At 41.0% G+C, this 25,410-nt stretch overlaps 1 protein-coding gene across 5 annotated transcripts in view; it reads right to left on the bottom strand.

Annotated features, from left to right (window-relative positions):
* Window positions 1–25,410, bottom strand: part of NFIA (nuclear factor I A) — a 369,211-nt gene that overhangs the window by 120,600 nt on the left and 223,201 nt on the right. For all 5 annotated transcript variants that reach the window (XM_044238349.1, XM_044238346.1, XM_044238345.1 and 2 more), the window contains one exon: window positions 4,950–5,024. In XM_044238349.1, coding sequence (XP_044094284.1) covers window positions 4,950–5,024 — 75 coding nt within the window. The remainder of the gene's footprint in view (window positions 1–4,949; window positions 5,025–25,410) is intronic.

The raw sequence follows: 25,410 nt of genomic DNA, 5'->3' as shown, positions 1-25,410 counted from the left end.
CTCCCAGCGAAGTATTTAAGGTTTCAGAGTCACCCCACCAACTTCAAGTAAAACAGTCAGCACTTTAGAAGGAAATGGACACAAGGAGTGCATTTTTCGGGAGGATTTTTCTGGGTTCATCCCAGGAAGGATATCGGACAGCCTCAGAGCACACACTTTGAGGAAAACACTGGAGCCAGATCAACAGGCAGTGGGTGCCGACGGCGATGACCGTCGAAGAGGGTCATGGAGCAGCCGGTCGTGGGGGCTCTCTCTTTGCGGCGGCTTCATGGGAAAGAGCCCCATCTGAAAATGCTTCTTGAAGGCTTTGTTTGAAAATGCAGCATCATGTAAGAACCCTTCCAGCAGATGGTTCCTGTCTTTTGCCTCACAGTATTATGCGAACACAACTTCAGGGATTCTGAACCGCATTGTTAGCACTTGGAAACCCCCTCCCCCAGAGCAGAGAAGACCTCGCTTTCCCTCTGGCACAGTGTCTAGTGGTTTGTGTTCCCCCTTCCCGACCCTCTCCTGGAACAAAGTAATAAATAACAAGAACGACTTTCAGATGGCCCTGTCAGTGGGGGTGAGGGGGGAGGTAGGAGGAGCCAGAACAGATATCGACTCTTAGGCTATGGGACTTTTTTTGCAGTGAGGACAGACAGACCTTTCGTGGACTCTAGATAATGCAAAAAAAAAAAAAAAAAAAAGAAAAGGTAGGTAGGCAGGGGACCAGGGTGAGAGGGGAATTAGTGAGACTGCAGCAGAAGCCCTTGTTTCTAACAGCTCCATGCATCTGATCAGTATAATTTAATGACAAGCAACCTTGCCGCCTGACCCTGACCTCCGAACGTGTGAAGCTAAGCCAGCAGCTTTCTCTTGAGTTTCTCTGCCATTGCCACCCTGTAGTAACACGATTATAAACAACAAACTTAGCACGGAGTTAGTTCAGTGAATCCTCATGAGGAAATGCTGAAATCGCACCTCCCTCCTCTATTAAATTTAAAAGGAGGAAAACGAAAAACAGAAACTAACTGGAAACCCGAGGAAAGTAAATATTTATATTAGCAAATTTTCAAATTGCATACTAAAGATTCAGGAAGAGGGAAAATGTTCAGACTACGGCCACCATGCATTTGACATTTCCAGGCCAGATATGTGGTCGTCAGTGTGACTGGGGGAACTGGGTGGGGCTGAGATAAATGAGCGGGGGGTTAAGAAGAAATGTGCAACAGAGTGGGAGAAATTCAAAGACGCTGGGGCCATTAAAAACAACCTGATGGGGCGCCTGGGTGGCTCAGTGGGTTGAGCCGCTGCCTTCGGCTCAGGTCATGATCTCAGGGTCCTGGGATCGAGTCCCGCATCGGGCTCTCTGCTCAGCAGGGAGCCTGCTTCCTCCTCTCTCTCTCTTCCTGCCTCTCTGCCTACTTGTAATCTCTCTCTGTCAAATAAATGAATAAAATCTTAAAAAAAAAAAAAAAAAAAAACAACCTGATGAAGGCTGAACTCTTCAGAGAACGAGTAAGAATTTGGGGGAGTGGGCAGACGACCGGCGGCTGTGCAGGTTGATTTTTCAGGAAGCGAGCCTGTTCTGTGAGGCACAGCAATCTGGATACATTTGTCCACACACACAGAAGCTACAACACAAAGGATGAACCCAAAGTAAACTGTGGACTTCGGGTAACCATAATGAGTCAGTGTCCATGCCTTCCTTGTAACAACCGTACCACAGTAACAAAAGAGGTTAATGAGTAGACGAAACTATATTGGGGAAAATGTTAAAATTCTGTACCTTTTGTTAACCTAACGCTAAGAACATAGAGTTGCTCTAAATCATAAAGCCTATTCATTTAAAAAAAAAATCGTAACTGAAGACAAATCCAGGGGGAAAACATTTAATTAAGTACTTTTGGTTGTTTTGATTTATAGAAAAATAGTTTTAACCTTTTTTTATTTTAACACACAGATTAATAATCTAAAAGTTTATCAGCTCTAACAAGAAATGATTTTTAAGAATCTTTGGATTCTTTTAGTTCTGTAATGCAGTTATAGGAGAGGTCATGACAAAAATGTCTGCAGTCAGCTAGCTGAGCACAGCCAAGCAAAAAGAGCAAGTTTCTTAACCTTTTTGAGCCTCCACAGTCTCCTTCTTCTATAAAAAGTGAAGATAACAGCAACCGTGGGAGGACTGAATGAGATTATGGTTACCAAGTGCCTAGTACAGTGCCTGATACATAGTATATGCTTGAGAAAGGCTAGCTAGTGTAATTTTTCATATGAGTGTTGTGCTCCTAACAGGGCTAACTTTATGCATTTAATCAAATTATGTGCCAGTTAGCTTACTGCTACTTTAAAGTTGCTGAACGCACCCCCTGGCCCCACTCATTTGTAAAAAGTGTCCACTGCACCTCTAACATGAACACTTAGCTCTTCCAATTAGGGGAATGGGGCAGGGCTATAAGAAATGGTTAAGGATTTTGACTCCTCCCGTGGCTTGAGCGGTCAGTCTTTCGGAGAGGTGTGCAAGTGAGGAGACCTGAGCTGGGAGATGGACCCTTAACCCCCGGCAGCCAAGGCGGTCCTGTGACATGGACCCCAATAAACCTGGATTAAAGATCGGCAAGGGGGGGCTGCTCTGGACAGCAGTTTGGCTTGAAGCCATGATTTAGCTGACACAGCCTAGTCCCACTCGTGCCAAACAGTTTTAGTCAGCACGAGGCCATGTGTGAGTGAGTCCTACAGCGATTACGCAGCAGTGTGCAGAGTCGAAAAGCATTCAAGAGCCGAAGGACGCTCATGATGCCAGGCATCAGCAACATAAGCCCCTAAACGGGGACAGGAAACAAAACCAGGTCCCTCTGCAAATTCAATCTGTGGTCTGCCTGTACCCTCTGGCAGTCTTGAAGGCAGGTTTAGAATTCGCTTGGCAACTGTGCTATGTAGACTGAATGAAGGTCTAATCTAGCTTGGAACTGATAGGCCTTGGGGTAGAAAAGACCTTAAAGGGACATACGGAAAGTGGAAGAGGGACATGATTCTGGGGATGGTCCTGAGAGCAGCGTGGGCCTTCTCTACACACCCATGCCTAGGGACAGCGATGGTAATGAAGACAAAATATAAGCATTACAGCGGCCAGGGCAGAATAAAAAAGGTCTGGTGCTCCCACCTTAGAGCTAAAAGGATTTTATTTTTACTCTTTAAGGCTATCTATGTTTAGTAAGGGCTCAATGAGCGTATTTCCCTGTAATGCCATTATGACAAATGTATATATAAAATCTATATCCTATTACTTTTATTAAAATGACAAGAAAAGTGTGGGATAGCAATCCTTTTAAAAAGTCTTACAAAGTGAAAACAATTTTTTAAATCTATAAATGTATTATTTGTCCCTGCGTGGCAAATGACTGGCTAGCTAGCTGTGCAGTGGCAGGCGGCATATATCCTCCAAGGGAACAAGGTCATCTCATCTCTTCTTCCCTGGTTGGAACTTTAAGCCCACTTGTTAACATACCAGCAACTTCTCCATTCCAGCTCACACCCTCCAGCTCCTAATGCCTCAACCCTTATGTTTCCGCCTCCCTAACACCAGAACACCCTGGCATCAACGAAGGATCCCTGATCCCGGAATTCCCGCACTCAGAGTTACTTTCCCCTCGTTTCCCTGCCTCATCCCACATTGTACATTTCGTCGAGTCCCCTGGAGCCCGTGGAAGAGTACGCTTGCTAGCACTATACAGGCTTAGCTTTACAATCTACCCACTGTTGGACTTTGGGTGGATGACTTAAATAGATCCACAGTTTAACTCATTGGTAAAAAATGAGACTAATTACTTATCTGACAAGTTTATTGCAAAGATTAATTTATGCAACATACATGAAAACATAGCACAGTGTCTGGCAGATAGTAAATGCTCAACAGGCATTAGATTTTTTTGTCTATCCCTCAGACTCCAGATCCTTGGCCCCTACCTTATATCCCACTTTCTGGATTCTTAATAGTCTTCCGGCTTTAAGAAATAAGAACAACCAGAAGGTGAGCCTGTGAGACTCGGATGGCTTGGCTTGCTTGACCGGACACCTTGTCAGAGATGGACTGGTGTACTCAGTCCATCTTGCAAGACTGTAATGCAGTGAAAGGGGGGTATGAACTTGAAATGAAAATATTTATTTTTACTCCACCTCATTCCACAAAGGATTTGATGCAGCTTGAAACCAATGTTAACCATATTAAGTTTATCTACAAGTAGTCTTTTGAAGTGGGAGGAGAGTAAGAAGTAAAATTTAATATCTGCTATTTATATTTCCTTCTTGTTCTTGGCACCTGTAACACCATAGTCATTGTAGGTATGCATTTAAATTTAAAAAGAGAAAGAGATGTTTTTGAGGGAAGGCAAGTGTGTGTGTGTGTGTGTGTGAGAAAGAGAGAGAGAGAGAGACTGAGAGAGAGAGGAGGGGAGAATCGTATACCTTCTCCTTGGACTGCTGGACTATGTCATAGCAAAAATACAATCGATGACTCCTTTGATCAATGCAACAGGGTGGTGACAGGTACTTTTAATTCATTGTTGCTGGTGATTATTGACAAGCTGGTAATGATCAGGCTGTACTATGTCACTCAGACTGAGGGCATTAGCATTCTTTAAAGGTCAAAAACAAATTCTTTTAAAATGCAGAATTTCTCAGGAACCAGGGAAGCCTCAGAAATGTTTTCAACCAGGTTCACACTACAAAGTAGGGAATATGTGAGACAGTCAGGATTTCAGTTCTTTCCCTGTGTCTCACATTAAAATGATATTTAATTTTTCCTGATTTAAATTCTTGGCTGTCAAACAAACTGCGTGGCGAAATTCTTCCAATGGGTGAATGGAGAAGGGATTCTGAAAGCTATTTATGTCTCTCGGAGGCCTAGGCAGACAGTCAGCACAAACCTAAGGCAAATCTGTACCAAATCAAAGCAAAATTATACTTACTCTGTGACACTCTTACAAGCTCAGTCACACTAAAAACACCTGATGTGACAAAACTGTCTTGGAAGCCCAAATGTCCTGGGGAAACAAAAACAAAAGAAAACAGCGTCATAAACAGAAGACATCTGACAACAGAATTCTAAATATTAGTTTCATTGTGATTATAAAGAGCAATGTCTAATTTCCTAATCTGCTCTATTAAGAGTTGACGTGGGTGGGGACAGTCATCTGGTTACATAGCTGGTTTTCTGGTTTGAATCTGGGGGCTACGGAAAGCTCTGACACAACTGGGTGATTTCTGATATGGCTTTAAAAAAAAAAAAAAAAAACTCAACAGGAAATCTGAAACAAAAGAAGATTTAAAATAAATGGTTACCTTGGCTGACCTCTGAGACCTTAACAGCTGAGCTGAAAACAGCCTACCTAGGAATCAGCCAGGGTACCCAAATTCCCTAACAGTTTTTCACCATTATTCTCTAAAGAAACATCTGATCAGGATTAGCTCTCCATCCATTCAAATCAAACAAGATTTAAAGATGTTCTCTTCATTTTCAGAGGCACCACAGGATGAAATCTTGAAAAAGCCAAACCAGAAAAGCCAAGCCCCATACCTTAGAACATGAAAACAAATACTTTCGAGCACAAATAAAAATTTAGATTTGTTTTGAGAACAAGAGGGTTTTTTGTGTGTGAGTGGGTAGATTGACTCTTTGCTTTTTTTTTTTTTTTTCCTGAGAGAAGATAATAAACCAATGCTTCTACATGACTCTCTCTGAATTTTGCATCTGCTTTATTTTTGCTGGATATAATTAATTCCTTTAATATACCTACTACTATCTCTCTTACCATTTGCTTTTTTATTTTTATGGTACATTCAGGAACATAAAACTTATAAATAGCAAGGAATACATAGTTTATGACATGCTGTTTCCTTCTCAGCTTCTCAAGTTTTCTGATTCTGAATCTCAGATAGATAAAATCTAGTTGAGACGCATCTACAGGGTTAGCACAGTCACCTCCTTTAAAAGAAGGCCAAAGGAGAAGCTGGCCAAAGGAATTTTTTAAATATAAACTCTCCTTTGAAACGAGAAACATACTTTTAAGAAATGCAAAATCAGAAAACAGGTCCATCTGAATCTATAACAAACAGCCTACATATAAGATTAATGTTATTGACAAAAAATAGATTTTGCCCAGTACTAAGGGGAGGCAAGTTTACCTATGGTACAGTCTACCCACCAATAGATTCATTAAATGTCATGAACATAAACACATGTAACAAATCACTATGTTTTGGAGACTTACAAAAGTACCTAAAATTATTCTTTTTCTGGTAGCATTAGAATTAAGAAAGGTTTTTTGGGGTATAATTTTTTGGGTAAAATTTTTATACCCAACACAATCTATGATGTTTTAGATAAAACAGCTCTAATTTTTAGAACATGCAGTAACTATAAATTGCTTTTTTAAAAAAGGCATTTTATTTATTTGTCAGAGAGAGAGAGAGAGAGTGCATGTGAGCGCAAGCGAGCACAAGCAGGGGGAGCAACAAGCTCCCCGCTGAGCAGAGAGCTGGATATGGGACTCGATCCCAGGACCCTGGGATCATGACCTGAACCAAAGGCAGATCCTTAACCAACGGAGACCCCCAGGCATCCCTAAAAATTGCTTTTAAAAGTAAAATGGCAAACTTTCATTTGAAGACGTGCTTAAGAAATTTCACCTGTTAAAACAACCCCCACCCGGGTCTCTGGTTGACTCTAATTTGGTAAGTGCCTAAGGTGTTGTCTCTTGGATAAAGAGACCTGAGAAATAAAAATAAGCAAATAAATAAAAATTCTCTAAAGTGGTATTGGCAAAACTGACTGGAACATCTCTTTCTATTGTGACGTTGACATCACATCAATCCCACAGACTATAACAAAGGAAATCCAACCACAACATACATTAAGTTTGACTTAAAACACATCTAGTGAGAGCAAGAAAATGCACATTGAATGGGAAACTCGGGGCTGATTTCCAACTCTTATTCATTGCTGTCTGCAGTCTTGCTTGCGGGCTGACACTTGCTTCGGTTCCAACCTTTGACATTCTTTACTTTAAGGACAACTTCACAGGAATTTCTATACAGAGTGAACGGGAACACGTGTACTTTAATCTCGCCACCAAAAAAGCAAGCACCGTATTTTGAAAACTAAGTTTAGTATGGCACAAAGACTCAGGAGGGGAAAACACTGCACACATTCACTCCAGTATCTCCTCTGGATTGCCCCTTCTTGTGTGTCCACCTTCTAGTGGCGTCTCCAGGGTTTGTGCTCAAGAGCACAGATTTCCTAGTTATTTCCTCTGCTTCTATGATCAGTTACCAGTCTTGACTCTGATGTCTGTGAAAACCACAATAATGTTTGTTTCATTCACCATTGTATTTAATGGCTGGGACTAAGTAAGAGAATATTTGTTGAATGAGTGGATGGATGATGCTATAGGCCAATGACTCTCAAATCTTTGTCTTTTGCCAAGAGTGCTCTCAAAATATTTATTGGATATTTCTATCCAGTTAGCCATGGGAATCCTCACACCCAACGTGTCCAATGCCAAGCTCATTTTCTTCTCCTCCCCAAACCTGTTTTGATGCTATGGAATTCCCTATTTCAGTGAACCATCCACGACCAGCTTGTTTTCTATGTTTTGGTGCCATCCTTAACTCCTGATTCTTACAAAAACCCACATCCAACCAATCTTGACTCCAAGTATATCTCCATTCCCCCTCCCTGCCTTTTCTCCTCAAGTCTGTGGCTCAGGCTCTTCCTAATTCTTGCCAGTCTGGTGGGGCAGCCTTCTAGCCATGTTCTCAATTGTCAGTCCTGGCTTATCCTTAGTCCACTGTCTACTCTGTGGCCAGAGCTGTCTCACTAACAGGCAAATCTGAGGGCTCATTCATTTATTCAACAAATATTTACTGAGCACCTACCATGAGCCAGGCATTGTGCTACGGGTTCAAGATACAGTCTCTACATTCAGGAAATTTACAGTCTAGGATTAGAGATAGCTGACAACATAAAACAAATGAATTATCTTAAAAATTATAAATGTTATAAATGAAATGAAGAAAATAATTAGGAAACACTTTAGAAAGGGTGGTTAGTGAAGGTGTCTCTTAAGAACTGACATCTGAAAGATACTAAGGAGAGAGCTAGGAGAAGAAGGGGAAATAATTCTTCATGTAGTGGGATTAGCATATGCAAAGGCACTGGCTAGGAAAGAATGAGATGCTGGAGAATCTGCGATAAATCCAATGTGTTCAGAGTTCACTGCCCTGTCAGAAATCTTGCAAGAGCCCCACAGACAGCTTGGGGAATAGTACAAATTCCATCACATGACATACCACCTTGATGTAGCCTCTATTTTCCTATCTCATTTTTTTTAAAGAGTTTATTTATTTGTCAGAGAAAGAGAGAGAGCACAAACAGGGGGAGAGGCAGGCAGAGGGAGAAACAGACTCCCCACTAGGCAAGGAGCCCAGTGCAGGACTCGATCCTAGGACCCTGAGGTCAGACCCAAGCTGAAGGCAGATGCCCAACTGACTGAGCCACCCAGGCATTCCTGCTCATTGGTCCTGGTTCTCTCCTCTCTCCACACTGTTCCCTCTTCCTGGAATGTCTCTGTCCTCCTGGCTCTTTGCTTGGCCAACCTCCTACTTGTCCTTTAGGACTCAGCATTGCTGTCATTCAATCAAAAGTCTTCTCTGGTTGCCTGCCCTGCTTGCAAAGACTCCTTTTCTCTTTATTCAACACTGACCAAGTATACAGAGTATACCTCTACTCTAGGACCCAGCACCGTAACTCTGTCTTTTTCTCACATTAGACTGTGAACCCTTTGAGAAAGAACATCTTCTGTGCCTCCAGGTCTTAACACAGTGCCTGGTCTGCAGTAAGCACTCCAGGGGTGTCTGTAAGGGAACACAACCCAATTTGGGCTCAAGGATGTTTATTTTTCTTTTTATAGAAATGTTGACAGAACTTTATTTTTGTCTCTCCCTCTCTCTCTCATCTCTAGCAATATAGTTTGAACTAAAATGGAGCCAATGTACATCTGAAAACTATTAAAGTGAACAATCCCAATAGTCCCTCCAGACTAAACAGGACAAGGACCGAAGAGACAATCCGTTTAGAATGCAGCTTCCAATCAAGAAGGTGACATCAGGGGTGCCTGGGTGGCTCAGTGGGTTGAGCCTCTGCCTTCAGTTCGGGTCGTGATCTCAGGGTCCTGGGATTGAGCCCCACGTTGGCCGTTGGCCGGGCTCTCTGCTCAGCAGGGAGTCTGCTCCCCCCGCCACCACCTGCCTGCCTCTCTGCCTACTTGTGATCTCTGTCTCTCAAATAAATAAATAAAATCTTAAAAGGAAAAAAAAAAAAAAAAAGAAGAAAAGAAAAGAAGGTGACATCATGTTCTCTGATGAGAAATGCCCGAGGGGTTGTCCTATTGTTGTGACTGTGGTTCAAATGTTGGGGGACTGAGTTAAAACAGAATTAAAGGGCAGCATAATTTAATGGGCAAAAGGGGCCAAAAAAACCCCAAAGAGTCCAGTCCCAAACTTAAACTAGGACCTTCTGTGATCCCAAGAAAGTCTCTGTAAAAAATCATGACTGGATCCTCCTTGTCCTCTGGGCAACCTGCTCCCTCAGGCTGATTTTAATAGAATGTGTTTAATTTAGAAGGTAAACTATATGTGACTGTATAATAATCAGAAAAGTTAAAATAAAAAGTAGAATGGTTTCACAAGTCCTGATGTGGCCATCTCAGCTGTAATATGGCCCCAGGGAAAGGTACATGTAAACATTCCATGTAACTTTAAGGGACTATGAAACTGGTTTTGTTCCTTCAACAATTATTTGGAAACCCAGTGGTGAACTCTAGAGGAAGAAAGCAATGAGAAATGAAACTTGAGAAATGATGGAAAAAGTGACACATCTAATGTAATTACTAAGCAAACTCGAGCAGATTAATATTTCATTCTCGCTAACACAAACCAAATCATAAAAATGACTTTCAGGGAAATAACACTAATCTGGGTGTTCTACTTTATTGCAAGATGAGAGAAAAATGGAAAAGAAAATAGAAAGGTCAATTTCAGTAATTCTGAACTTCGATGTTCACATTAAAAGATCCACAGTTGGAAAGCTGATTAAAGGTCTCTGAAAGGTCCCAAGATTTACATTTTGAATACAGCCTCTCAGAAATGAGTGCAAAACAGACTTTCTTGTTAAGTAGGCCTTAGCTGAAAACCCAGATTTCATAGAGATCTCTCTCTCTCTCTCTTCAGTTCTGAACTACTTCAGGAGCAACTGCATCATAGCTCAAAAGGAAGAGCAGATCCTTTCTTGTTTTATGGAAAATGGCTAGAAAAGTTCCTTCATTGAAATTGTGTTCAATGAATTGCCAATTAGAGTACAGATTTCAATACCCGTGAGTCCGTCGTACTCACAGTGGGGAGATGAGGCTTTCTAAGAGAGGCAGAAATATAAAAAGCCAAATTCTTTTACGGGTGGTTAGGAAAAGCAGTTCTCTTTACCTCAATGATATCAGCAGTTATTATGGAAAATGCCATTATATGGGAACCCAATCTTATCTCACGAAGGGACTGAACATCTATCTACCTCTTAACAAGCAGAGAAGAAAAAAAAAAGTTCGATTTCCAGAGAGACAGGTAACCTTGCAGAGGTGTTCAGAGGTCGAGGGGAAGTAATAGCTCGGGATAAACCATCCAGAGGGTTGGCCTTGAGAGGAAGCTGGAGTGTCCATGGAGCAGAGAACATAGAAGAGGAGGCACACTGACACACTGGATGGTATTTTTGTTTGTCTTTTTGGGATAGCCAAGGGGTCTCAGCTCTAAATGATTAAATCTCATCTGGTTCATGTAACAAACTGCAACACACAGGTCATTTCGTCAAAAAGAATGCATCTCTATCCTATTCTCTCCTTGGCAACTATGGTTCCATTACCAGGACAAGCCAAGCTAATGACCAGGCCTTTCCATGCTGGTGCGTCTGGGTGACTCAAAAGGAAAAGGGGCCCCTTGTTCTCGTGTACTTATATTCCATAAGCCCTGGAACCTGCCGTGATGTGCAGGCCGCATGCTAAGTCCTGCGGACGCTGCTCTCCCAGAATTTACATGCTCATCCTTCTAAAGAAAAGTCTACCCTAACCGCACCTCTCCTCCCTGGAACTTTAATTTCTCCTTGAGAAAACTCCCCACTGGCGGATGTGGCCCCAGGAAAGGGAATGTGGCTCCTTCGCCTTTCCCTTTGGCCACAGTCAACACGTTAGGTGTGCTCAGTCAATACTGCTGAGCAGAACTTCTCCGTCTACCTCTATCTACCTGATGGGGGAGTTCTTTGTTTATCTGTCTTAGCTCTGCCCCCTACGACACACCCAGCAAGGGCACGATTGTATCTCACGATCTTACACTGTCCAGAGCCCAGCACAATCACTTGGTCTATGTGTGTAATAAATATTTATTTAGTGATCTAGATGAGTGACTTGAGATCCCCGGGATTTAGTAGACTTCTACCGCACGATGGGAACGATTATTAGCTTACCTCCAGGAATGCCTTACTTCCGTCATCTTAATTTGGAATATCTTGGAAAACAGGTTTTTAAAAGATGGGGTGGGGCGCCTGGGTGGTTCAGTGGGGTAAAGCCTCTGCCTTCGGCTCAGGTCATGATCTCAGGGTCCTGGGATGGAGCCCCACATGGGGCTGTCTGCTCAGCGGGGAGCCTGCTTCTCTCCTCTCTCTGCCTGCCTCTCTGCCTACTTGTGATCTCTCTCTGTTTCAAATAAATCAAAACTTTAAAAAAAAAAAAAAGATGGGGTAGCCCATTAAGCCCACATTCTAAAATTTTGGTCCCATTTTTTCATGACTATACATTGACTATTTACTCTGTCACTCATTGACAATGAGATAACATGTGTTCTTAGAATAATTCCTACTATTACAGCAAATGCCCCAAATTCCGGCCGCTACTAAAAAGAATGCAGTAGCAATGAAAATAACATAGTTGTTCCATCCGTGTGATTAATCTTTACCATAGTGGAGTTTCATTCAGTAGTCTGCTTATAGTAAACATTAAAAGACTGACATACGTTGCCGGACTGGCAGTGAATGAGGCTGTAATACTCCTGTATCTAGAAAGTTGAGTCTGAGAATCTGTCAAACCAAGAAATGATATTTGTCAAGCAATAATATGAAAGAGGTGTTTTGAGATTCTCAGATGAAAAGGGTTGTTACCAATGCATTTCGACTATGGTTATGAATGTCATCCTGGGTTTTCACAACACATCAAGGAATGGTGTCTAGTATGGGAATAATGTAGTCTTAGCTGAAAAGGAGGATAAGTCAAGAAGAGCTTTTAGAAGTATGTGTCATGGGACTCATGACCTCTTGATTTCTTCTTTTTGTTGCCCCTAATTTCCCTGCCTAGCTCAGGTATTTATTATGGAATACAGGCACCTAATCTATGTTTGTAGTTTGTTTGTCCTGCCATAGCCATTAACTCAACGTTTGGTTTACTGCTTTCATTCATCAGATGCTTACTGGATGCCTCTTTTTTTTTTTTTTTTTTTTAAAGATTTGTGGCAAGCACAGTCCTAGGCCCTGGGGATTTGGCAAAAAACAGCACAAAGTCTTTACTGCTGCAGGGGAAGGGGGGCAAGACATTCTCAGTTAAGAAAGATGTTTACACCAAGATTTCTGGTAATGAATTTATCTAAAATTGGGTCTTTATAAGACCTTTCTAGGAAAAACTACAGTGGAGACTACAGCAATGTCCTGTGCCAACTCTGCTGGTTGTCCCTATGTATTCACGATTGGCAGCTACAGACCAGAATTCCCAGCCTCTTTCAGGAGTGAACGGAAGTGCTGTGATCAACTTTCACCCGACCTGCCTGAAAAGAAATTCCTGCCTGAGGCATCCTTCTTCCTCTTTTTATGGACTAGAGCAGTTTCCACCATGAAGACAAAGACAGTGCCCACGGGATGGCAGAGCAGGAGGACAGAGGGAGCGTGGGACCCTGAATGGCAGTGGAAAGAAGAACCACCTGGCCAACTTAGCCTGCTTATCTGTAAGAGTTATCAAAAAGAAAGAGATCTTAGTGTACTTAAACCACTGTGTTTTTTCTGTCTCTTTGTTATAGCAGCCCACCACTTACCTTAACCAACATAAGAGCCAACCTTTCTCTTTAGAATCTAAAATGTCACAAATTAGTAGTCCACAGACCAATTGTAGTCTGCCAACATATTTTGCTTGGCAGGCAAGGTACTAATTTTTTTTTTAAACATACGGATGTTTTTAAACTGGACATGAGCTAAAAAAATGTGCCACACTCCCTAGTACTCTTTATTATATTTCATTTATGTAATGATCTGTAAGACCCCGGTAGGCACATAAATCTGTGATGCCTGCTAGGCATTTTCTCTCCACGTTAATCTACCAGCATGGTAGGGAGAAAATAGATGGATGGTCGGTGTCTTTTGTCTGATAAAAAAAAGCCAAGAGTATTTCATGATTTCTTTGAGAATTAAGTTTAGACTTCTTTGCTAGGTATTTACAGCCCTTCGAAGTCTGTCCTCTAGTACACCTTTCCAGCGTTCAAGGCATATTTCCAATACTACCTAAATATATACATTACATGGGGCAGCTAGGAGGTCCCAACTGCTCTTCTCCAAATTTTGATATGCTCTCTCCTCCACATTAGAATTCGTATCAGTGCTTCCCAAAATGTGTTATGTAAACAGTCCCCCCCAAATGCCCCGCAACAAACAAATAAAAAAAAGATAAAAATATATGTAAAATAAATTAGAAAACACCATCACACCCACCCTTGGAGAATGACAAGAAATATTTACACGTTAAAGCCTCTGAGAGTTCCTGCAACAAAGAGAGTTTCTTAATATTTTTTAAAATTTTTTGAATATCTGTTTGAGAGAAGGCATGAGAGGGAGCATGAGAGAGAGCAAGAGAGAGAGAGAGAACATGAGCGCACAAGCAGGGGAGGGGGTCAAGGGAGATGCAGGCTCTCTGCGGAGCAGTGAATCCAATGCAGGGCTCCATCCCACTACCTGAGCTAAAGACAGACGCTTAACCAACTGAACCACCAGGCACCCCAAAGTTTCTTACTATTAAGATTTCCCAAATAATTCGACAATGATGCCATCTGTTTTTGGCACATATTCTTCTTCAGATAGATTGTTCTGCTCCTTTTCCTATTTTCCCTACTTGGTTTACATGAGAATGTGCTGAGGGGAAAGTAGAATCTGAACCCTTCAAGGTAATTCACATGTTCATGCAAGGCCCAAGGGCACTCCACATCTTTACTTGCGATTATTCTAACACATGTACATTAGGAAAACGGATCAAGCCAGTAACAGGTGTTACAAAGGCAGGCTACCTATCTGAAAAATTTGTCCCCAGAACCTCTCTAGTATTAATTTTCATCAAAAGTGTAGCTTTCATTCATCCGCATTTATGTGTTTGGCACTATGTTATGCACTTTAGACATACTAGCTCTAATTCCTGCTGTAACTCTGTGGTTGGCAATAGTCTGATTTTGTAGACAAGTAAGCTTACACTCAGAGAGGTTAAGTGACTTGCTGAAGGTCACACAGCTAGTGGCAGAATTCAGGATTCGAACATAGGTTCGTTTAGTTCTCTTTATAAATGTTATTGCATGTTTATCCATCATATTTAATACCAGAGACTTGATTTATTCAGTCTAACCCAAAGACTCTATCGCATCTTTTCACCAAGTCCTGCACTTAATAAGGGAAGAGTAGTATTTCATTAAATTAAATTTGATTGCTCAATGACTTTACATAAAGAGGGTTTATGAATTTGAGTTACAAGGATTAAGCACTTAATTAAAGGATGATGCCTAAAAGATAGCAAAACATCTAAATAAAAAGTGAAAAACTATTTTTACTTATTTGCATGTTTAGAAACACTGAATGCACGACAATATGGAATGAACTGGAAGCTAAGAGATCTTAAAGATCATCTAGTAACACACTAATCATCATTGTGTTGTAACAAAGGATTTTAATAAAGTAATGAAGCTTGATTTAAAAAATAACAATTCCTTTAATATGCTTGCCTTCCTGTAACTTCTCTTCTTTACCTCAATTTTACCCTCTGGAACAGGTCAGAATAAATCTAATCTCTCTTTGCTACACTTCAAGTATTCGAAGATAGTCCCTCAGCCCCTAATTTTTTCTCCTCTAGACTAAATATCCTTTCTTTCATAGTTCTGTCCTGTCCACGAAGTAATTTTCCCACTGTCTCTAAACATATAGAATCATACGTTTATAAGGGCTCACATAAGCAGAAACAGACACTGTGCAAGTGGACCCAATTACAAATTAGTTTTGTGTCCAAGAACACAGAAATACTTGCTTCACAGAATGTTTTTTTTGAAGCACTATAAAAAAAACTTCAAAAAAAAGAAAGAAAATTTTGCTTCATATTAGCGAAAGTAAATTCCAGTATCACTAGCATAATAAAATTAGTATTTTATAAATATTTTAAGATTAATTTTGTTGTTTTTTAATGGACTTAGGAATGCTTTTTTAAGGGATTTTTAAAATTAATCTGATTTTTAACTAACGGGGTTTTTAAGCACCTTGATTGTTTTTATGTTCTCAATCAAAGTTTTCTCTAAACTCGGACAGTAATAACTGGTCATCTACAAATAGATCACACTACTTATAACAGCTTCAGTTTCTATTTACGAACTTACACATGCTGGAGAAAAAAATAAGGAAATTTATTCTCCGAATACATCGGAAACCGATTACCTTAACTGAAACAGACAGGAAACTGGATCACCCGAAGGCCACCCTGGATTATGGATGTAAAACAGCAAAAAAACCTTAATGTGCGCTGTCCTGTTCTTCATTTTTAGGTTTAATTCACCTGGCTCTGAAACATTACTGAAAGTCCTGGTTGCTAAACCACCTGAGGACACATGCAATGACAAGGAAAGAAGATGACCAGGAGCCATGTGCTAATTTTAAGACACTGATGCTGGTTCGCCAAACGTGGAAAGGAAATCACCGAGGAGTTGAAGCAATGTATTCTAAAAGAATCCTTGCATTCCTTGCCCAAGACCATAAAAAGCGAAAGAAAACTACAAACAGGTAGATGTCATTTTCCAAATACATAATAAAAGTAGTTAATGTTTAGAACCACAAAATACAAAGAGCTTTCATCTTTTAAAAAGCCATTTGCTTCAATGCAATTCTTGTTCTCTTATCCGACAATTACTTAATTACCAATGCCATAATTCGCAGCGTTTATTAAATTATAGACTCTATATTATACATTTCTGCAGATACTACAGCATGCCACAAATCATGTGGGCCACTATACTTTGAAGTTTGCTGGCTTAGCACAAACACAAAGTATTTTAGAAGTACCAGAAAATTCTTTGTGAATATAACAGAATGAATTACACTGTTCAGGCCATGTCATGTTAGCACAATGGAGAAACACTTTTAAGACTTTAAAGTCATGTAATACAATTCTAGGCTGGATTTTTCTTGTTAAAAAAAGTAGAATGGGAGTGATTGGAAGAGAAAAGGGCCAATATTTGACAACAGAAATCAGCATAACCTTTTAACTGCAGCAGCCATGGGTGACTGCCCTTTGACCTTGAAAGATTATGTGGGATTTCAATGACAACAGCTGGAAGTGAGCATGTGTGAATAGAGAACACAGATCTGAGGCCTGATACAAAAGACTGCACAATCTCTGCCCAGATCCGAGTGCTGATTAGAAATTGTTTCCTGGTCCTGGCTTAATAGGGTGTGATAATGAAAGTTCGGGTTTTTTTTTTTTTTTTTTTTTTTCCTTTTAATTCTTCCAGCAAGAAATCATAGGTAGATTTCTTCCATAGCCACTATCCCTTTTAGCCCCTCCAATCTTCTGGGCTTTCATATGTTAACAGATCCATCCTTAAAAACCAAACTTTGTTTTACAACCTACTCTTCACAGGCAAAACTTCAAGCTCTTGAGTTCCTCTCCTGAGTTGCAAAATCACTTTGGTGGCATTACACACCCGGTATGATTATTTTTTTGCTTAAGGACGTGTCATACACAGACACACACGTGCACACAGACACACAGCTTAAATGAGAGCTCGGTAAGAGTGGGAACTGTCTCTCTCATCTTTTTAATTCCACCATTTGTAGGGTGCATACCACATGGTGGGTCCACACCCCATGTAGGACAAATAGACATAGAGATGAAATACTGATTCTTATCCACTCGTTCTTTTTGTTCCTTTCGAGAGGCACAGGGAGACTCTTACACGCACATTCAATAATTTCAGCTTTTCCATCATCCAGTCTCATATATTCATTAGCAATTTTTTTAGGGAAGACGACAGGTGTGTTTCCCCAACAAGAGCCTATGAGGAAGGTAAGTTAATTATTTCCTTTCGCAGATAAGGTAACTCAACCCAGTGGCTAGAGAGATTGGACTGCTTGCTGAACGTGGCCATTTCAATCCAAAAGACTCTCAATGAATGACCTTCATTGAGCTGACATGCACCTACACGGACACAGATGCAATCTCCAATTCCTACGTACAATACTCATTACTTGCTGACATTGCTCTTGAAACCACCAGGATGATGCCACATGATTACTGAAAGGACACTGGGTTATGACTCATAGGCGTTGTTTTGGTTTTACCATACACGCTGTCTGAACTTCTATTGCTCCAGATTTTGCTAACTCCTCTAGCTCTGGATTTTGCTAACTACTCTAGTTTCTGTATCAATTTAGCAACTCCTTAGCTTCAGTAGGAGGTGGCCTTTCTTTTAAATGCAAATAACACCTTGAGTCAGGCAGAAAACCAACCTGGCTGCGTGGTGTGGGACAAACAGAGGCTGGTGAAAACTGGCTTCCAAATCAGACATGGGTTGTCTACTCACATCCTTCTATAGCAACTTGAGATGTTATTCCAAACAAGCCATGGGACAGATTGTTTTTCAGAACAGAGCAAATCCATTTGCCGTTTCAAAATTCTATAAACAGAGTATTAAGGAATTCAATTCCCACAGCAACTATATGAGTGTTGGCTTTGGCTTTACGGGAGTTTCTGCCAAGCTGAGATATTTGTAGAACTATTGGTTTAGGGTGTCCTTTGCAACTCTGAGCAGAAGGGACCATGGCTTGTGATCTCAGTTCACTTTAAGGACTGGGTCTTGCTGGTGACAGGTATACATGATAAATGTTCCAGAAGGCTGACCTAATTTCCGTTGAAGTGAGTGTTTTGCTAAGAACATTCCCTCAAAGTGTCAGCTTGCAACCAAGGATTCAGCCTGCCAGTGTCCATTCTTTTCAGCGAGTTATTACCATTGCTTATGAAAGTTTGCTCAAAATGAAGCTACTTCTGCCTCACTGAGCAAGCTTCTCCAGACTCATATTGAACTTAAATAAGTTACATATCTAATTTTAAAATAAGAAATTATCAAACACATTCAGTTTCATAGTTTTTAGTCATTTGTGATCAGAAAAAACAAACACTCTAGGCTTAGTACAAATTGAGGCAAACCAGCAATGTATTTCTTTTCTCTTACAAAGGAATTGGTATCTCTACATGTTCATTTATCTTGTCCTTCAAAAATTATATTTGCAAGATATTATTTACATACAATACAGCAGGAGGGACAGTAATAAGGAAATTAGGGACCTAGATATCTTAAGTCTCAGTTTTCTCATCTGTAAAATGGCACTGATGATTGCATGTACCCCAAGTTTATTAGGAATAATGGGATGATGCACTTAGAATGCTTAGCAAAGAACCTAAGACACAGAATGTGTTAAAAAAAAAATGTAGCTACTCTTACAAATAATAAATATATTCTTCATATCTTAGATCTTGAATTCTGCAGGAAACCTTAAGAAGATATAAGAGGTAGAAATAACTACATTCTTCTGTCATGGAGTAGCCAATAATGTAACTGTTCACAGAGAAGTTGTGTAGATAAATAACAAAAGTTGATAACATAATTTTGAGCAGATTTTTGAGTAAAAATAAAAGTATTTTCTAAAGCAAGTAACACAAATTAAAAACAAGTCCTCTGGCATTTCTTAGGTTTTTCTAAAGTGAGCTGTAACAGTACTTAAGATCTATTATTTTAATAGAGTTAAATTTTAGAAATCAAGTTCTATATTTATTTACAAATATGTTAATAAAAACACAATTATTTATAATTCACAACATAATTTTAAATATACGTCTATTTTTTAACTCTAGATCTACCTGGCCAAGCATCAGCCTACAGATGGAGACACAAATTTTGGCCTTATATTTTTGCGGTAATAACTATAGATACTCAACCTAGGTCAATCTGTTTTTCAGCAGATCAAGTTTTACCTCGTTTCTCAAACAATGTACAGGCATATTTAGAGAATGGGGAAATTTTTAAATGGCAGTGTTTTTTTGTTTGTGGGTTTTTTTGTTTGTTTGTTTTGGGCCTTTATTAGTCAAAGAATTTCGTGGGCTAAAAAATCTAAATGCATGCTGCCTGTTCTAGAAAATAGATATTTAGAGGTCTGATTTTTTTCAGTATTTTTCAAATGAAAACTATTTAAATTTTTTTAAATGTGAAAATATTTGGGGTGGTATAAAAAACACATACAACATAAGCAATATTAACATTAAATATAGAAACACCTCCTTGAAATGAACTACTCTTGAGTCCAGAGTCTCCCCATTTTAGCTCCTTGCTTCGATATAAACAGAGAGCCATCAGCAAACATCATGAAAGAAAGGGTCTTGATTCCTCACTGCTTTAAATCAATGCTAAAAGAATTTGCCCTTTTAGGCAGAAGAATGATTGACATGTTTCACTTTACTGACTTTGATCACTGAAGCCCTTTATCGTGCAGGCCATTTCTTTCAGTTTAGGGAATGGAATCTTTGTTTGACTCACAGAATGGACCAAGTACATCTTACACTCAGCGTTAGCTAACTCAGAGCACTGGAGTTCTCGGAATTTCTTCTGTGTTTCTCAACAGAGTCATCAGCATTTTGAGGGGGGACTCCTTCCTGTGCTCAGACCTCCCTTGTACGCTGTAGGACACTCAGCATCCCTGGTCTCCAACCACTGACTGCCAGCCAAGATCCCCTCCTTGTCCAAGAGCGTCCTCACACATTCTGAACACCCCTCCAGAAGGGGTCCCTTGGTGAAAAACACGTTAGAGTAGAACACTGTCTTACGGATCTCCTTAGGTATTTAATAACACGCAATTCTGCCCACAACTGAACTGGCTTATTGTCTCTGTAATTAGAATGCAAACTCTTACAAGCTGGATTATTACAATTCTTTCCAAATTCCTACTTGGCCCCAGTCACGCCCTCTGTCCTTCACTCTTACCCAAGTATCAAGTTCAGATATTACAGCTAGATGTTGATGTTTAAAAGTTAATTCTATCTGAACTACTCTCTGTTTGGTTTTGTTTGAAGGAGCGGGGAGCGGGACTCATACATATATGTCTATGGTCCATAAAAACAAAATACACCTTTTGGACTTTCTGAAAAAGTCTTGGTTTCCAGTATTGGCCCATCAGTCTATACACGTACGTGAACATATTGGCCTCTTGTTGCTGAGAAGATATGTTCACTGTCAATAAACTCTTGGGACTCGCGAAATAGGACTTTGTTTTTTCACAACATTATTGTGGATCTAAAGGTCCACAGTCTAGGCAGAAGTAGAAAATAACATGGAAAGCTTGAACAGAAATATCCATTCTGCTCTCTGTTCTCATCGAAAGGACAGAGGTGAAATAAGAAAAGACTCAGGGCCCACACGACCCAGGTCCTTATTGCCAAAACCAGACCAACAACACTCCAAAAATAAACAGGAAACAAAACTAAGCAACAAGAGGCAGCACACTGTCAACCAACCAGGAATTCAAATGAACGCCTTTGTCTCAACTGCTTGTTCAGAAGGAGGGCCGCTCCTCCAGCTCGCTCTCATTTTTTTTTTCCCTCTAATCACTCTGATGCTTTATTGAATACCTGTCATTTTTCCAAAAGTAAGAGACAAGGGCTGCTCCCTGTTGCACCAAAGTCCTTCTGCTTTGTGATCACCAATTGCTCCGTTTCTATCCTTCCCAGTAGGAGATCTTCCAAGGTTGTAGAATGGGCCCAGACCAGGTGAGAACCCCGTGTGTACACATACGTGTAGGTATGTTAATTTCGTTTACTTGCTCAAAGACTGAGACAGAGGAAAGCACTATTTCGTCAGATGTGAACAGTCAGGAGCACTTGAAATAAAATATTTTTCATGAACATAGGCATTTCTGGCCTTCGGTGTTGCCATTAACAACAATACCACGAGGGGCATGATTTGCAGCTAATTTGGACACGGAGCCCTTCTGGACACAGCTGGCAAAGCCAATAGCATTCTGCTCTATTCTACAGTAAATCGTCTAAAAATGTCAGTAAGCTCAATGGGCAATTCTGTGGCTCCAACCACCATCAAGAAGGTGAGGGAGAAGCTAAATGTGTTTTTTTAAGGTGCTCTAACTATAAAGTTCAAGTTTTGCTCTCCAGCCTGATTTATTCATTCAACAAACATCTGTTGATGCCAGTCTATGAGCTAAGTAGGTATAGATGACAAGCTTGGAACAAACTGTGACATATCCCCTGTCCTCAAGGGCTCACAGTCTAGCAAAAACATCCTTTAAGGAACTAGTGAGAAGACTTGCTTCACCCCTGCAAGAGCCAATTCAAATGTCACCACCTTTTGATTTCATTTCCATATCCTCAGAGCATCACAGACCTCTAGGCTGTAGGCTCAATAAATATTGATGACTGCCTGAGAGAAGATGAAAGTGAGAGACGCACTTACCGGGATCAACAAGGATAATCCTATCTCCGGGAAGCCAAGTGCATGTGTTGGGGGAGGGGAGAGAGCAAGTACTTGTGCTAGATGATAGCAATAATGGATGACGGGGCCAAACGGGATTCAATAAATTTGGACAATACTTGGTAAGAAACAGTCAGTCCTGAGTCATAATTTAATCTGTTATTATTAGGGGAGTACTTTCTATAGCTTATTATTTATTTTTGTAAATTAGTCATGGCTCTCGTTCAATTTTATGATCTTGAGTAAGTTAACTTAAACTTTTTCACTAATTTATCCAAAAAATAGCTGTTGAACACCTATTCTGTTCCAGGCACAATGGGAGGCATCAGGGTGCACCTCTTTGACCTCCAGGTACTTATAGTCTAGTTGGGGAGGAAGGTCAAGCATAGGGACAATTATTATCCAACATGATAAAGCTCTGTAGTGGAAGCAGGCTCCTAGGGCACAAAGTCTAGGAGGGTTAGGGAAGGCTTCCTGGAAGAGCAGTGATGGCAGGTATAGTCCCCAGTGACCAGCAGGATTAGCACTGAGAAGTGGAGGAAAGTGGTGGTTTCTTTGTGGGTATAAGCATAACAACAAAGTGACAACAGCTAATATTTGCTGAGTCCTTACTGTGTGCCAGCTACTCTTCTCAGCCTTTTCATGTTTTATGTTCCTCTAACCTTTGAAGTGCTATGAAGTTGGTACTATGATCTCCTCTTCTGACACATGAAGCAACCAAAGCACAAACAGTCTGAGCAACTAAGTCAAGATCATACAATGACGGGTGCTTGGTGGCTCAGTCGGTGAAGCATCTGCCCTCGGCTCAGGTCATGATCCCAGGGTCCTGGGATCAAGTCCCATGTCAGGCTCCCTGTTCAGCAGGGAGCCTGCTTCTCCCCTGCCTGCTGCTCCCCCTCTCCCCCGCTTGTGCTTGTTCTATCCTGCTCTCTCTCTCTCTGTGTCAAATAAATACATAAAATCTTAAAAAAAAAAAAAAAAGAGGATCATACAATGAGTCATTGGTAGAGACGGGATTTCAAATCAAACAATCTAACTGAAGAAGCCATGCTCTTAACTATGGCAATGTCTCTAATGGCACGGTAAAGAATATCTATTCCAGTGGCCCGGGCACAGAGGAAGGGCTCAGGAGATGATGATAAGATCACGAGAACCAGTATTGACCTCATTATATATATACAAATCCCTGATTTGCAGATCTAACTACAGTACACTATTTTCCCCCACCAGAGGATGAACCCAGTGGATTCTACCCAAACTGAAATTCAGTTTTATAACTCAAAGGGAAGTATCCTCACCAAACACCCTGGGGAAGGTTATTTCTTCCATATCAATGCCACTAAAACTACAATGTATCAAAAACAATCTGTATCCTTCAACACTACTTCTCTTCCACCTCTTCCTCATACATATGGTTTCGATCCATCCCTGCCTTCTACTTGATCTGCAATATTTTTTTTCATATGTGCAAACTTAAAGCTGTACCAACTAAACAGTGGAAGCTGTGACTGAAAACTTGGGGAACAGAATTACTGAAAAGGTTTTATTTTTTGTTCATCAAGTGAAATTCTGTGTAGAATTAATCTTATTATAAAGAAATCGCAATTTGAATTTTCTTTTTTCAAAGCCAAATGTTGGCCCTACCTCCGTGAACTCTACTTCCCAACACCCAAAGTCTAAGCCAGTTGTGTGCCCACGGTTGGGCTGCATCGGTAAACTCACAAATCCACATAACTGGGCTAATTATAGGATATTTATTAGCTCACCAGTGATATAAGGAGTACAGATATTGCTGCACGGAAGAGTTAACAGATGTCTCTCCGCACCTTGATGGCAGCCAACCTCTAGACAGAAGTGGGCGACTTCTATTCCCCACTGGGTAAAAAAAAATTTATCTACGATGCGGGCAACATGAAAGAGCCCAGGTCTTGTGGCCAGGCAGATATTCACTGGCCACAAGATCCCAATTCTTGCTCCTTAATGGCTGAGGACCTTGGGCAAACGATGTAACCACGTTGGTCCTCAATTTCTTATTCTATTGCTGAAGTAGAGAATTCAATAAAATCACGCACAAACCCAAGCACGGTATCTGGCAAAGGCTGTGGATATGGAAGACCAATGTAGTGGGCACCATTTCCTAACATTTCTGGTGCTGTGTTTAGGTCCCCAAGAGGTTCGTGATGACTCCAAAGGGCTCTTTGCCACGTACAGAGGGGATACAAGCATCAGAGAAATTGCTCTGTGATATTATCATACTCAAATTCTGCCAGTAGTGGATGTTCATAGAATACTCAAGCATTAACCGTTAAGACCACACACCCCAATAATTTGGAGAGAGCTCCCTATGTGTTTACTAAATGGGTTAATGAACTACTGATGCCAGGAGATACAGACACTTTGCTTATTAAATGGAATATAATGCACATTAGTTCTTCCTTTACCTTAATTCAGTGGTTCTCAGTTGGGAGTGATTCTGCCTTAAGGTTGATACTTGGCAATGTTTGGGTATGTTTCTGGTTGTCACAACCAGGGAGGGGGGCTCCTGGCATCTAGTGGTAGAGGCCACGGTGCTGCTCAGTATCTCCCAATATACAAGACAGCGGCCCAGATGAACCAAGCATCTTGCCCCAAGTATACATAGACCTGATGCTGAGAAGCAGTGACCAAATTCTTACTCCACTCCAGCACAGTATGCATATTTTTAATTACTTTCAGAAAGTGTAATGCAATACTAACCGAACACCTCCTATTCATTCATTCCTTCCTTCCACGGAAGCTTACCGAGAGCCTGGCCAGGACCATGTTAGGACTGGCAACACAGATGGGAAGACACAGAGGGGAAGACAGTGGACACATGACCCAGCAAGCAGAGCCCTCCAACTACTGGAGGCCTGTTTCATAAAGGGCAATGCAAAGCACAGAGGAAGTAGTCCCTAAGAATAGGTGGGGGTGTCTGGAAGGCCTCACAAAGAGATGGGGAGACACCTGTCTCTCCCAAAAGAGGTATATGAGATTCAGGGGAAGGAAGGAAAAAAGAGAGGACAGCAGGGAGGAGAAGAGGCGAGCAGGGGAGGGAAGAGGAGGGGAAAGAGGCAAGAAGGAGAAAAAAGAGGAAGGGAATAAAGAAGGTCGGTCAGTGCTGGGGAGGGCTGGAGCTACGAGCTGGGAACACTGATGTGACTGCAGAGTCTGGTGGCACCCTACTTGATGGGGACTCTCCTGGCATTTTGGGCAAGATCAATTTCTATCAAGCAGGACTATCCAGAGCATCACAAGATATCTAGCATCTCTAACTCACCCTTCCTTTGTCCCCCATACACTAAAGGGTAGTAAGACACGTCCTCACTGGGCATGTTGACAAGGAGGGGAGCCTCTACTGACTTCCAATACCCCAAAGCAGCAACACTACCCCTGAACTTGGCTGGAGCATTGCAGGGCGCCTGAAGGGTAGCAGGCTTACAGTAATGGGGCCGGACAGAAGGTGAAAATGACAATCCTAACCAGAAGCAGGCTGAGCCACTCCAT

The sequence above is a fragment of the Neovison vison genome, chromosome 2 (assembly GCF_020171115.1).
Source record: "Neovison vison isolate M4711 chromosome 2, ASM_NN_V1, whole genome shotgun sequence".
NCBI lineage: Eukaryota > Metazoa > Chordata > Mammalia > Carnivora > Mustelidae > Neogale > Neogale vison.
The sequence above is the reverse complement of the archived record's forward strand: the minus strand, read 5'-3'. Positions and strand labels throughout refer to the sequence as shown.